The following is a 15183-nucleotide window of genomic DNA, read 5'->3' as shown; positions in this document are numbered from 1 at the left end:
AAACCACAAACGCGAACATGCACTTGCAATCTCCCGCACATACTCACGCCCGCGATCTCCCCAACAATAAAACACTCCGGTAATTGAGTTGACGTTTTAGCACCTAAAATTTTTCAAACGTGGTCTCAAGCATGAATCCACCGTTCGCGCGGTCATGAATCGGCCCCGTCCGGATTTCCCTTCCCTCGGTCCTAGCAGGTTAGACTCATGCCTTCAGTTGGGCCAATAAAAAATGTCGCTCGTATCCACAAGGGGACAATTAATAAATTACGTAACGCTTTTAGGGGGGGGGGGGGGGGTCGACAAGTTGTTACATATTGTGACATAGGGGGGAGGGGGAGTAAGCTAGATCGTTACGTAACATGTTTTCATCGAAGAAAAAAAAATTCAAGGATTTTGTTACGTAATAGGGGAGGGGGGATAAAGAAATTTGTTACAATTTGTTACATGGGGGGAGGGGAGAGACAATTTTGGGCAATTTTTGCGTTACATAATTTATGAATGGTCCCTAGACAACGGCGACATGACCGCGACCGGGAACTCTAGTTATATTGAAGAACTCTCTTCTAGTATCTGAACCGTACATTGACAATTAAACATCAGATTCACGGTCCGTGCGATCATTCAAGAGCACACGCGAATATGCGTAGTTCTGCGTTATTACGTTAACATGCAAACGCTTGAGCTTTGTCCACGCACAACTACGCCTGCGATCTCGCAAAGGTGATAAAATGAACGTAACTCATAAACGCGGTGTAAAGCGCGAACCTTCGTACACATATTTTCGCTTGTTCATGAACCGGTTAGGTCCGAAAGTCCCTACCCTCGGCCCTATTAGGTTCATGCCTTCAGTTGGAAATTAAGAATAAAAAAATGACGCTCATATCCACTAAACAACACGATCCATGGCGGCTTGATCGGGGACCTTAGTGATATGGGGAACCTTGCTCTCTTCTAGCATCGGAACTAAATGCTAAAAATTAGGAGCCAGATTCACAGTCCGCGCGCGATTATCCAAGAATGCACGCGAATATGCCATAACACGGCAAATACATTAACATACAAACGCTCGAGCCTTCGCACTACTACGCCCGCAATCTCCCAAACAGTGCCTAAGTAAACGTCGTAGCACTTAGAAATTTACATAACTTCAGTGGGACCAATCAGGACAAAATAACGCTTATATCAACTAAACAACACGTTCCATGGCGACATGACCGGAAACTATAGTAACACCTCACTCACTCCCTTCTAGCATCTGATCCTTACATTGAAAATTTGGTACCTGTTTCACGGTCCGCGCAAACATCTAAAAATACACGCGAATTTACGAATGGCCACACGATTATAAAATCGAATTTATTCAGGCGATATTACATACACGTTAGCACACGTGACATACAAACGTACACGCAACATACAAACATACCTACGCGACATACAAACGCCCACGCGATAGAACACGTAAACTTACAAACGCCCAAGTTCTTCGCGATAATACACAAAGACAAACATGCAATCACGATCACCCACGCACATCTACGTCCAAGATTTCGCAAATTCGAAAACACCCCTATGGTTTAGCGAACGATATAGCACGTACAATCTGTTAATCGCGGCACAAACACAAATGCTCATTTCCACACGATCGTAAAATCCCTACGTCAGAATCACGGCCCGCTTCAATTGGTCTTAAGTAGTGTTTCAATGGCTGACATTCTCCGTCTCGTGAGTGAGTGATTCTGAAGGGGAGCTATTCCGAGATCCCAGCACTAAAGCTCCAATAGGACAACTCTCGAAAAAAAATATGTTTTTCTGTTCTCTTTATTATAGAGCCTCCGAAATCTTTTTACTTGCTAATGTTTTAAAATTAGGTCTCATTCACAGTAAGCTCGCCTGTTTTGCACTTGAATGTTCTTTTTTCATATAAGCAGTGGAATACAGCTCGATGTAACAAACAAAAAATTGACAAATTTTCATTTGAATACAAAACGGACTAAAGTGAACTAATGCATTCTCTTGCAAGCTCTCGTTTTTACGCACGGGTACACTGAGTCAGAGCCAGGGGCCTCGGGATTTTGGGGGCTGCGAGCTTAAAAAATGATTCTAAAGGCTATATTGTAAAAATTAATCTTCTAGTCACTAGGAGACGTGATTGTGAGAAATGGGCTCTTGTTTATAACTCTTTAGCGTCTGGGTAACAAAGGATCGGTAGCAGCTCGGAATCGCTCATTGCATTGTATCCCATGAAATTAAGACAATCACACGACGCTGCATGACCAGGATGGCCTTGAACCAACTCTAACGTCAATCCAACATTTCGATTCTAGTTTTAATTAATTTTGAGTAAAAACAATGACGCGTTCTCTACAACGCGTACACATAGTTCGAAAGGTACTAAACAGGAGCGATTACCAGAACACGGTGGCAAAACTTGAGCAAAGAAGCTCTACATAAAGCGAAAGAAGATCTCAAAATTCGCTAAAAAATATTTGTTAGGCAAGCGATCGGTAGATGTGGCAAATATCCAGTTCTTCATTACATCTGTGACCATCAAAGAGCACATAAATAGGAAGTCCTTCAAAAGTGACTACTGCACTTTTTGAATTCTCACGAAGATTCGGAACATTCTTGACCGGATTTGGCTTCTTTCACTATGCCATCCCAGACTGGTACAGAACCAATAATGTTGTATTTTTGTACTACACTCCGCTCCATCCATAAGATTTTAGGCCTTTATGAAGGCAAACGTTCGCAAAATCTCAAAAAAAGTTTAAAGTTGCCCTTGTAAAAGTGTATCTACACTAATTCACCCTACCTGTATTCTGAATCTGATCAAAGGAGGGACAGCAAATGTGCGTGTCGGTTTGTAGAATCTCCGACGTTTCATGACCTATATTGTACCTAAATTTTTTTTCGATCGGTTCCAGTATTTTTGTCACTAAAATTATTTTTACGAACATTCTTGTACTGTGGGGTACTTCTAATCAAAGTTTGGGTAACACCATCAGAACATTCTTACCGTTACCGGTTACCGAAATAAAATAATTTAAAATTATCCTGTGTGGTATGCACCACCCTATTGTGCAACACGTATCAGTCTAATACGTGAGTGACTGCATAGCGTCCACCCAGCTCTCGCCCGTCGGCCAGCTGCTCGGTCCATTATGAGTTCCTCTCTCTCTCGATGCATCGTTCAGGGCTATTCTTGTCGTGTCGTATTTGTGGCAGCATAAAGCAGTCAACCTTGTTGGAGGTAAGTCGTGTATGTGTTCTGCCTAGTTCACACATTGGCGTCCGTGACAGGTTTACTAATTGTTTATTAGTAACAAATAAAGAAAAAAATGGCCATTGGGAATCACCTAACATGTGGCTTTAAAAAGTGGAATATCCGAAAAGAAAACTATGGAATGAGGAAAAGAGCGAATTTTTAGGTAACCGCCGCGTGTAAAAAAAAACCGGAGTGCTAGGGCGCCATTGTCCTATTAGTGAATTGTTATACTGTGTGGTAATGGTAATAGCTCGGGATGAGCCATGGTGGTAACAATAAAATTAATACGTTCTATTAAGGAAGTGTTTTTATGAAGAACAGCAGCTTGGGACGAGAAATGATTTATTTGTTTTACTAGCTCGGGACGAGCGTTGGTAAGATTAGTTTGGTAGCTCGGGACGAGCAATGATGAAATTGTAATATTAGCTCGGGACGAGCACCGATAAAAATTTTTACTAGCTCGGGACGAGCATTGGCAATATTAAATTGATAGCTCGGGACGAGCATTGATAAAATTGTGTGAACAAATTAGCTCGGGACGAGCAGGCATAAACCTTTGTGAAATTTTTAATGAGTAGTATTGATTGGATATACACATACCGACATAGGATACAAGAGACAATTACGAAATTTACGACAGCGAGTGGAAGACTTTGAGAATTATGTTTATGAATTGACGCATATTTGACGCTAACAATCATGCTGTTCTCCACTTATATTTCAGAAAAGATTTTATCGATTTGCGGAAGAAATTGAAGCTAAGAAAGCCATAATGTCAAACGCGGGAAAATACGTTCGCGCTCCGGTTTACGAAAGCGACTTGGAAAGTGAAAATGAATTCGACGACAGTCAAGTCAACAGTCCCGGAAGATATGTCCGTACGCTTCATTCTGATGGAGACAGTATTGATGTTTACACCGCCTATAAAACTACTGTGGATCCAGATCAAGAAAACCGGGAGCTTCGGGAAAGGGTACTTGAATTGGAGAAAAGTATTGCTGAAATCGCTGGCATGCGCAGTTGCGGGGATGACCGTAATCGAGAAAGCAACCCTGTAACACCAGCATTTGTACCAACCTCGCCACCAACCGTGATGTCACTCGACAATGGTGCTCAAAACATCCGTTGGGACAATATTAAGCCATTCCCGAAGGGTGTTCCTGCTAACAAGTTGTGGGAGGCATGGACAAAATTTTTTGAAAATTTTGAAATCGCAGCTTCTCTATCGAATGCATACGATCCAGTAAAGCGGTTTCATCTGCTATATTTATCGATTGGAGATGAGCTTCAAGGAATCGTGCGTGCAGCAAAGTTGCGACCTGATTCGATTGACGCCAACTGCTATGGAGTGTTCGTTAAGAACATTGAGGAATACTTGAAGGCATTAACTGACACCTCGGCCGAGCATGACGCCTTTTCATCCATGCAGCAAGAGAAAGGCGAATCAGCAGTTAATTTTCACGCGAGATTAATGGAGAAAGTTTGGTTATGTGGATACAGCCCATCCGACCAAGACCGGTTTGTCCGAACACAGCTCCTTAAAGGGTTAAGGAATCGCGAGCTAGCTAAAGCGGCAAGAACGTATGGACATGACACAAACTTTGTTGTACAATCAGCGACGCGGGATGAAGCTTTGCAGCCAGAGCCCCCGTCACTTGAGGGTCCGACATCCATCTTGGCTGTATCCCGCAGTTTCTCTCGTGACGTGGGAATGAAGCGTCAACTCAGTAAGCCAGATGAGAGAGGTATTGGGTTCAGACCAAAGCACTTTCGAGGAGATGGTAGGCCATCTTTGCAGCGTTATGAGCGGTGTTCGAGGTGTAATCGGGCAGCTCACGGTGGTCAACGGTGCCCAGCGTTGGACAAAAATTGCAACTCATGCGGACGCCGTGGCCATTTTTCTGCTACATGCCGTAGGAAACGTGTTAACATGTGTGTAGAATCAAATTCTCCTGTTGAAGCCTTTAGACCACAGGTAAAGCTAGCGAATTTTAATGAGGAGAAATAAAACGTACATGCAAACGGAATTTATGCATTTTTATTATATGTGGCATTATTTACATTTTCAGCAAATCAACGCACTTTCGCTTGGAGACGTGTTGGTCGATTGTACCGTTGGTTCATCGAATCCAATCAGATTTCTCATTGACTCAGGGGCAGATACCAATGTTGTTGGTGGAGACGATTGGCGCAATCTTAAGTCGCAAGCGCAACATGGGACAGCGATACTTGTCCCCGTCGAAATTCCAGAAAACAGGGGGTTGCGTGGTTATGCCGCAGATAAACCGATGTTAGTTGAACATTCTTTCAGAGCCAAAATTCAGGTAATTGGATCCAAAAAGCCTGTTGTCACTGCCGACTTCTTGGTAGTGGAACAAGGTCGTTGTTCGTTGCTTGGAAGGAATACTGCTAGTGATATGGAGTTGTTGAGAGTAGGGGCTGATATTAATAGTTGTAAGCATGATGAACAGACCGAAGTATTCCCAAGGATGCCCGGTGTGAAGGTAAAGTTTTGCGTGGACAAAACGATTCCTCCGGAGAAAAACGCGTATTATAACGTTCCAGCGGCATATCGTGAGGCTGCAAGACTTCGGCTCAAGCAAATGGAGACGCGCGGAATTATCGAGCGAGTAATTACTGCACCGGAGTGGATCAGCGGCATGTCTGCTGTACCAAAAGGTAAGGACGATTTTCGGCTAGTGGTCAACATGCGCGCACCCAATAAGGCAATCAAGCGTCAGTATTTCAGACTGCCTCAGCTTGAAGAAATGAAAGTGAAGTTACATGGAGCAAAATATTTTTCCAAGCTTGACCTATCCAACGCCTACTATCACCTTGAGTTGAGTAGTGAGTCACGAGACTTAACAACCTTCTTGGCAGAAGATGGGATGTATCGGTTTACCCGACTTATGTTTGGGGTGAACTGCGCTCCCGAAATTTTTCAACGGGAGATGTCTCGAATTTTGGACGAAGTGAAAAACAAAATTGTATACATCGACGATATACTTTTGTTTGCAGAAACGCTAGAAGAGCTACATCGGACCGTGGCACATGTATTAAGAATTTTGAACAGAAACAATCTTTCACTCAACATGTCCAAATGCGAGTTTGATCAAACTCGAATCAAATTCGTGGGGCATGAGCTTGATGAGTCTGGATTTAACATCGAAGAGTCGAAAGTCAAGGACATAAGGAAGTTCCGTCATCCGAGTACCACATCCGAGCTTCGAAGCTTCTTAGGGTTAGCTTCATTTGTTAGTCCATACATACAGCATTTTGCGGACATTTCGTCGCCTTTGTGGACCGCAATATCTTCAAAATCCTGGATCTGGGGACACGAACAAGAGCAAGCATTTGAATTAGTCAAAGACCGCATAGTACATTGTGCAGTTTCGTTAGGGTACTTCTCGGAGGACGACAAAACTGTTCTGTATACAGATGCCTCTCCAAACGCTTTAGGAGCAGTATTAGTGCAGGAAAATGGTAAGGAAACTCCTCGAATAATTAGCTTTGCGTCTAAGGCTTTGACAACCACCGAAAAGAAATACGCCCAAAACCAGCGTGAAGCTTTGGCTGCAGTGTGGGCAGTCGAGCATTTTGCGTACTATTTACTAGGAAGGCATTTCACCCTGCGCACTGATGCGCGAGGCATAACCTTTATTCTGAATCGAACTAGAGAAACCGCTAAGCGAGCTTTGACAAGAGCCGACGGTTGGGCGTTAAGGCTTAGCCCTTACAGTTACGATGTAGAGTTTGTACGCGGCTCTGAAAACATTGCTGATCCATCTTCTCGTCTTTATAACGGGAATGACGATTCTTTCGACGAGGAAATCAGCCCATGGGAAGTGGCACATCTTGAAGCAAACGCGGTACAGTTCTTAACTGAAACGGATATTAGAGAGGCTACGGCTCGTGACACTACTCTCCAACGCGTATTGGATTCATTGGAATTGGGAAATTGGTCAAAGGAGTTGCAAAAGTTTAAGGCAATTTCCAATGAATTACATAGTAGAGAGGGAATTCTTGTCAAAAGCGGTTGTGCAGTTATTCCCAGCGAACTTAGAGAAAAAACCTTAGCGATAGCACATGCAGGGCATCCGTTAACAGCGAAATTTAAAAGTATCTTGCGTAAGCGAGTTTGGTGGCCTGGAATAACTGGCGATGCTGAACGATGGGTAAAAGGTTGTATCCATTGCGCTGTAAACGGTAGACCAGAATCTCGAACTCCCATGGAACGCATGTTTGCCCCGAAAGTGGTATGGGAAACCATAGCTCTGGACTTTAATGGTCCCTACGTGAAATTCGGAGGATTGTCCATATTAGTAATTATTGACTTGAGATCCCGGTATGCAATCGCTCGACCAGTGAAATCCACTGCTTTTGAGTACACTAAGAAGGTGCTGGACGACGTTTTTGGAAGGGAAGGATTCCCAAAGTCAATAAAAACTGATGACGGACCCCCCTTCAACGGCGAAGAATATAGACAATACTGTTCAGATCGCGGAATCCAGACAATTTTTTCGACACCGTTCTTCCCTCAGCAAAACGGGCTAGTAGAAAGTTTCATGAAGGTGGTAAACAAAGCGATGTCTACAGCAGTTTCTAGTGGAACCAATTACGGAGACGAGCTGCAGAATGCCGTTCATGCATATAACGCTGGAGTTCATTCGGTTATAAAAGTTCCACCAGAGGAAGTAATGATGGGTCGGAAAATTAAACGCGGCTTACCATTACTAGATCATGGAAAGTGCAACTACAATGATGAGCTGATTGACGCAAGAGATCGTAATACAAAACTGCAGGGAAAAGCACACGAAGATCACCGACGCGGTGCTAAGAGAAGCGCTGTCAAACCTGGAGATACCGTAATAATAGAGCGTCATTCAAAAGGGAAAGGTGATACTAGATTTCATGTGAAACGTTTTACAGTATTACAGGAGAAGAGTGCACAGTGGGACGAGCCCGGACTTAAGTCCAGATATGAAGATCACACGATATGTTCATCAATATTTTTCTTTTGTTGGCTTATATGTCAGAGACAATTTCGTAAGATTTTAGGCAATTCGGATGAAAAATGAATTTTTCACAGCTTCAAGAAGGGAGTAATTCCAGTGTTTTTCGCATAATTTGCTCACAGCAACTTTATCTGATTATTTTAGTTTTTCGGAGAAACAGTTGATTTTATGGCATAGGTTACTTCAGCAAAATTATTCGTTTGATTAAATTACATCGTAACATTACAACAATTTAGTTACTAGTTCGTTGATTCATTGTTTAAATAACTGTTTGTCATGATAATTAAAGAATCACGAACTCCTAAAGCCATAACAACTACGACGCCCGCGAATGCCCGCTATCGAACTATACTCATTCGAAAGCTTTTAATTTTCTCTATCATATGAGCCCTTGATAATTTTGCGAAAACTTGCGAAAGGCAATCAAAATTTTAAAAAACTGCAAATGGAGACGCGTGGTAGTTTTTGATATAAAATTTCAATAATTATTTTATAGCTAGAATAATGGTATGAAAACATGCACAGCTTTCAAATAATATTGAGAGAATGATCCACGAAGTTTATACAAGAGCACAAATGAGGGGAGCCGAGTAGAAAGAGTAGTTGTTTAGGTGTTGATAGTATCCATCAGTTTGTTTAAAATTCAGTAAATGTTCCGACGCGTTGAAATATATCATTAAATGTTTCTGGAATTATTTCATGTTATCTTTCGCAGTAACTGTCAAATTTAGTTAACAAAGCTGAGTCCACGCTTACTTCGTTATATTCATTTATGTGAATCGCTGTTTTGATCAGAATTTGTGATATTGTTTCATCTTACGGGTAAACGAGTGAAGCAGTGCTTCTATTACATCGAAAATGCAAGGTAGCTCAATTTAGAATTCCTTTTTTTGTATATCTGCGTATCACACATATTTTCATATGCTGACCTACTTTAACAGAAATATGTCTAAAAAGAAACTCGATTTACGAAGTTATTCGAAACCTTCCTACCCTGCGTGAGCGCAAAAATTCTGCTCGTGAACTGTTTTTCGCTCATTGGAATCGCTCCCCTGAAGAAGGTGACCAGGAATTTGAGCTTTTCTGGAAATCTCTGCTGAGAAAATTTGAGAAGGCATCGAGGAAACCAAAATATTTTGAGGTAAGATTTAAAGACTGGCTAGAAGGCTACTTAATCGCTCCTGAATCGAAACAACCGTTGCAATTGGGCTGACCACAAAAGAATTTTTCTATGAATTGTGATCGAGTAAAACGACGAAAGACCGAAACATTGCGTGCTGCTCATTCCTCGACGGAAATGTCCATGCGTGCGGAAGGGAACATTGAAACTGCTAATATATTAAAAGAAGCAATCAATCCGCACCGAGAGGTAAAGGAAATATCTCCAGAAAAGGCGTTGGCTATAATTGTGAGGGCTAATCTCACAAAAAACGCGTATAACATTGTTAGGGAGCCTGCCAAAAATCGATACACGCAGAAAAAAGATTTGTAGTTTCAATAAAAATATGGATTAAATTCAATAAATAAAATTATTGGTCGGGAGACAATAAATTTATTTATTGAATTCAATAAAATTTATTTATTGTTTCAATAAAAAAGTTTATTGTTTTGCTTTCTAATATTTTTTTTTTATTGAAAATAAAAGAAAATTATTGAAATTAAAAATGTTTTTATTGAAAGCAAAAATACATTGTTTTGCTAATAAAAAATATTGTGAAATTAATAATTTTGTTGGTTAGTGATAAGTGATAAGTGATAAACAATAATTGATTGAATTCAATAACACATATTTTTGGTTTAAATATGCTAAATTTTTCTGCGTGTATCCTTCTTACTAGTGGCCGAAGAAAAACAGAAATGTTATCCTGCTGGAATTTTTTTCATCGTAACGGAAATGAGCATCAGGATAGATCTTCAAGCTATCTTGAACAAAACAACTGAGAGATTGCTTCTGTTTTTGGAGAAAGACAGTTACGCCGTTATTCCGGAAACTTTAGTTCATACAATAAAATGGGGCTGCGATGGTGCGTCTGGGCTTCCAGAGTACAAACAAAAATTCAAAAATTTCGCTGACAAGGATTCACACATATTCTTTACATCCTTTGTCCCGCTTCGCTTGTCAAGCAATGGCAATGTAATATGGGATAATAATCGTCCTGGATCGCCTTTCTGGTGTCGACCAGTGCATCTTCAGTTTTACCGGAAACCGATGAACTTATTGTACAGGAATGTGAACGAATGAGTGACGAAATAGATCGCTTGCAACCGTTCGAGACAATTTTCTGTGGTAAAAAAGTAGTGGTCACTTATTCGATGTACCTCACAATGATCGATGGGAAAATTGTCAACACACTAACAGGTACGAGCTCCGCGCAACGACGTTACGCCTGTAATTCAACAATCTCTCAGTTTAACGATTTAGAAAAAAATGGAATATGTAATCCCCACACAAGATTTTCTAATGTTCGGAATTTCATCACTACACGCTTGGATTAGATGCTTCGAGTGTCTTATTCATATATCTTATCGTCTTGAATTCAAGTGCTGGAGAAAAACAGGATTTGAGGAATCTTTCAACGCAGTCAAGAAGAGAGTACAAGAAGGTTTCAGACAACGAATGGGTTTAATTATTGATAAACCGAAACAAGGGGGATCATGAAGCAGTAATGATGGCAACACTGCTCGCATTTTTTTTGCAGATCCATTAACTAGTTCTGATATTACTGGGATAGATCATGTTTTGATTGAAAGAACCAGAAACACTCTTATAGCTATAAACTGTGGCGAAGATATTGATCCAGACAAATTCAAAGTGTATTGCATGGAAACGGCTAAATTGTACGTCCATCTTTACCCATGGTACTATATACCCACAGGCATGCACCGAGTGTTAATTCATGGTCACGATATAATGCGGTGGTCAGTTTTACCTGTAGGCAGGATGTCAGAGGAAGCACAAGAGCGGAGTAACAAAAGCATCAAGAAATGTAGAGAATCATTCTCTAGAAAAATTTCAAGGGAAAGTACAAATCGGGATATTTTCAACCGTATGCTCGTTTCATCCGACCCACTAGTGAACTCGCACTTGGATCCCCCGAAAAAACATGTCAAGAATCTACCTGAAGAGCTTAAGGTAATGCTGAAGCAGAAAATTTCTGACGAATCATCATCAGAATCGGACGAAGATTAAAATAAATTATGCTGCATTTTTTAAGAATAAAGATAAGATTTCTTTATCAACATGAAATCAAACTGAGAAATATCTTTTTAAATTATCGTTTGCTCAACTTTTAGTAGATAAATCGATTCAATATCCCAAAATAACCCAAGTAAAATATAATCTGTTTGATTAAATCACATGTGATGCGATGTGATATAAAGCCACAATCATTTCAAGATTTTTCCAATGGATGTGGGTAGACTTACGGTAGCCCCGAAATACTTTATCATAAAACATTCACTTAATTCCTGTTACCAAAAAAATCTGTTTGAAGCAGTCATTCTAATGAAATCGAAATTAACTTTTTTGTGGGTACAAAAATTAACAAAAAATATTATGGACTTTAACGACAAAATAATTATCTTTGAGCCTGAGGGTATTTTTTAATATTAATATAGAAAAAGAATGCAGTGCACAAACACCTATTACTAAAAATATTAAACGCTGCGACAAAATAAATTTTTTTTCAGCTACCCTAATGAGAGGGGATTTTGCTCTAATATGTTTAAATATTAAAAACAAATTCAGCTCAAGAACACCACTATTAGACAATTTTATGAACAATGTCATCAAAATAATTATTTTTGAATCACCCTAATGAGAGGAAAAAAAAATTCCGACATTTTTTAATATCAAAAACGAATCTAGTGCACAAAAGTTACTTTTAAAATATTTTATGAACCGCTTCAACAAAAAAATATTTTTGAGCCACCCTAATGAACCGTAAATGTTAATTTTTAGTGTATTTTAACATCGAAAATGAATTAAGCGTATCAAAATTACATATAACCGTCTTATTTAAACTGATACGACAAAGTTTTGACTTTAGTCCACCTTTTGCTCTAAGTCGAGCCACTGTGGAGTGGCAGCTTACTTCTTGCCGACGATGAAGGAAATACTGTAAAACGTCATATTTCGCAAACAAAAAAAGTTCACACATGGAAGGACAGTTCGCAAATAAGCGCTGAGAAACAGGTGCATGCTGAAACACCTAAGCGAGCGGCAAGGACATCTAAAGCTCCATCATATCTATCTGACTATGTCCATTGGTTGAAATTCAAATCTATGTAAGCAGTGTTTGTTTTGTAAATTCTGTGATAATTTGTCATTAAATTATAAAAAAATATATAAAAAGAAAGATTGTTTAAGGCATAGTTTTGTCTTTTTTTACTACCACGCGGATTTTTTTTTCAGTTTTTCCTGGGAGAAGAGGGGAGATGTGTGGTATGCACCACCCTATTGTGCAACACGTATCAGTCTAATACGTGAGTGACTGCATAGCGTCCACCCAGCTCTCGCCCGTCGGCCAGCTGCTCGGTCCATTATGAGTTCCTCTCTCTCTCTCTCTCTCTCTCTCTCTCTCTCTCTCTCTCTCTCTCTCTCTCTCTCTCTCTCTCTCTCTCTCTCGATGCATCGTTCAGGGCTATTCTTGTCGTGTCGTATTTGTGGCAGCATAAAGCAGTCAACCTTGTTGGAGGTAAGTCGTGTATGTGATAGTCGCTGCGTGTTGGGTGATTCCCTGCAAATGGCTGCCTAGTTCACACATATCCAAACTTAGTTTTGATTGCTAAATTCAAAATCTTAGTTTACGAATAAATGACGAGTGCAAAGGTAGGGGGAACCGGGCCATTCGGACATAGTAAGGGTTTATGAACTATAGAAATGGAACATGTCAACTGATTCACAAATAAATATTTTTTCCTGAAACCCTGACCAATTGCGCACATTTTTATTTCTGTAACTTTTTCCGATCTTTTACAGTATTGTGTATAAGCGGTTCTGCGCAAAAGTACATGAATGGTCCGAATTACCCCAACCCTGTTCCAATTCGGACCACCCATTTCCTATCGGTTTTTTGCAATAGAAATGAATTCCTATTTTGGCCTAAGTTATTCCTATTTGATTTTCACTAAATTTCTAATTGTGAAATGAAAAATTCTCTTCGATTTAATGTGGGGCCAAATTAACTAAAAATAGGTTATGAACTATAACGTCGAAATCTGTCAACCGATTTGTGAAAACTTATGTTTTCCTGAAAGCTCGACCAACTGCGCACACTTTCCTCTCAAACAGTTTTTCGCGTATCAGATCGTATATACGGCAAAAGGTCCGAATTGGACCAACCCATATTCTATTATTCATACACCGATTAATCGAAGACAGTTGATAGTCTCGCCCAAATTAAGATATTAAATAAAATATATTATCCGGCAGATCTAAAATCACGATAATGCACTTGATTTAATCAATTGTTGCCAACAAAAATCTTGTTTTTCGGCTTATACATTTAAAAAAAAGCGCTGCGAAATAACATTTACCCCTAGCGAACGCACACGAAAGCTAAGAATCGCAATATTTTGTGAGATAGAACAGAGCTACATGACAGCCATGAAAATGATATATTCGCTTTTCCTAGTATTATCATAGCTGAGAAACACCTGGGGGTCCGAATTGGCCAGCGGTTCGAATTGGCCCATTTCCCCCTATATTCTACGTCACGGTGACGTGTTTTTGGTATTAAAATGAATTGTACTGCTCATATTTACAGGTTCGAGTGATTCCGATGTTTGGTTATGAAAACATTTTAGACAAACTTTAAGTAACAATTAAGATATTGAACATCTGTATTTGCGAATGGTGAAAATGCTTTTTATTGTTTTTGGGATGTTATTTCCACACTAAAAGCCTATCACCGATACCAGAGAGGCGATTCCATCATCTGAGTACTTGGCTTGCCACTTAATCACCGGTATGCCTTCAATTTTTTGAATAGGGAGACTATTATTATTTCTTAAATGTACGTGTTCGCTTTCTTGACCTTTATCCGATTTTATCATATCAGGAACATCAAGAAGGTGAACACTACACTGAATGAAACATTGTAACTATTGTAGCCTCAGCTCTGAAATACGTAGTTTTAATGGCATTAACATGTTTTGATCGCAAACGAAACATATATTAAGTTGAATTTTATTGGCCTATAGATATTAATTTTTTGTTGATTATCCTAATATAGTTTCAGGACAGTTGTTGTGATATAGTCAAATGAATCATCGACATTATCGGGTTTTTCTTCTAGAAAAAAGGCATTTGCTCTAGAGCTCTAAAACGATCAAAGCTATTGTTTCTATGTTTTGACAGCTACTTGATGATTAAAGGGTTTTCGGTGATAATCTTCTAAAACAGCAATATTTGCCCATCCGTTAAGGAAGTTTAATATCTACTGACATAGAATAGCATCAGAGTTTAGAAATTCAGATTCAACAAGTGAAAATTACATGAAGTAATCCAGAAATTAAAAACAGCAGTGTTGTCTCAAATTTCGAAGATATTGAACCACTGTGCTTCAAACCCATAGATGCTGATCTGCTGAAAGAAAAAAAAAATTAAAATGTGTAGCCAAATCGAACACTAAGCGCTAATTCCCCTCTGTCCCTTAATGTGACTCCCACCTCCCTCATGCGGTTGATGTGGGGATTTCTTCCTATAACTGCCCTGCATTGATCTTCAGAAAGGAGAAACCTCGACAAATGGGAGCAAGTCGTAAATTTCGCACGCGACAGGGGATAATCTGACCGGTAGATTTGCGAATCGTGCGCTGCTCCTACTGTTGGTCTATATACCTGACGTGTTTAGCATCCACAAATGGTGTATGTTTAGGATATTTTAGTGTCTGT

General features: G+C 39.9%; 3 protein-coding genes across 7 annotated transcripts in view; 2 read left to right on the top strand and 1 right to left on the bottom strand.

Annotated features, from left to right (window-relative positions):
- The window catches only part of LOC131688768 (pickpocket protein 28-like), a 179839-nt gene that overhangs the window by 35116 nt on the left and 129540 nt on the right, over positions 1-15183 (top strand). The gene's annotated exons all lie outside the window — the stretch shown is intronic.
- Positions 1-15183, bottom strand: part of LOC131688769 (uncharacterized) — a 104936-nt gene that overhangs the window by 47737 nt on the left and 42016 nt on the right. The gene's annotated exons all lie outside the window — the stretch shown is intronic.
- On the top strand, positions 3252-5298 carry LOC131688772 (uncharacterized). Its single transcript, XM_058973285.1, has 2 exons — positions 3252-3256; positions 3996-5298. The coding sequence occupies exon 2, from the start codon at positions 4044-4046 to the stop codon at positions 5277-5279; it is 1236 nt and encodes a 411-aa protein (XP_058829268.1). The 5' UTR covers positions 3252-3256; positions 3996-4043; the 3' UTR covers positions 5280-5298.

This window comes from Topomyia yanbarensis, chromosome 3, assembly GCF_030247195.1.
Source record: "Topomyia yanbarensis strain Yona2022 chromosome 3, ASM3024719v1, whole genome shotgun sequence".
NCBI classification, from domain to species: domain Eukaryota; kingdom Metazoa; phylum Arthropoda; class Insecta; order Diptera; family Culicidae; genus Topomyia; species Topomyia yanbarensis.
Note: the sequence above shows the minus strand (reverse complement) of the source record. Positions and strands in the feature narration are given on the sequence as shown.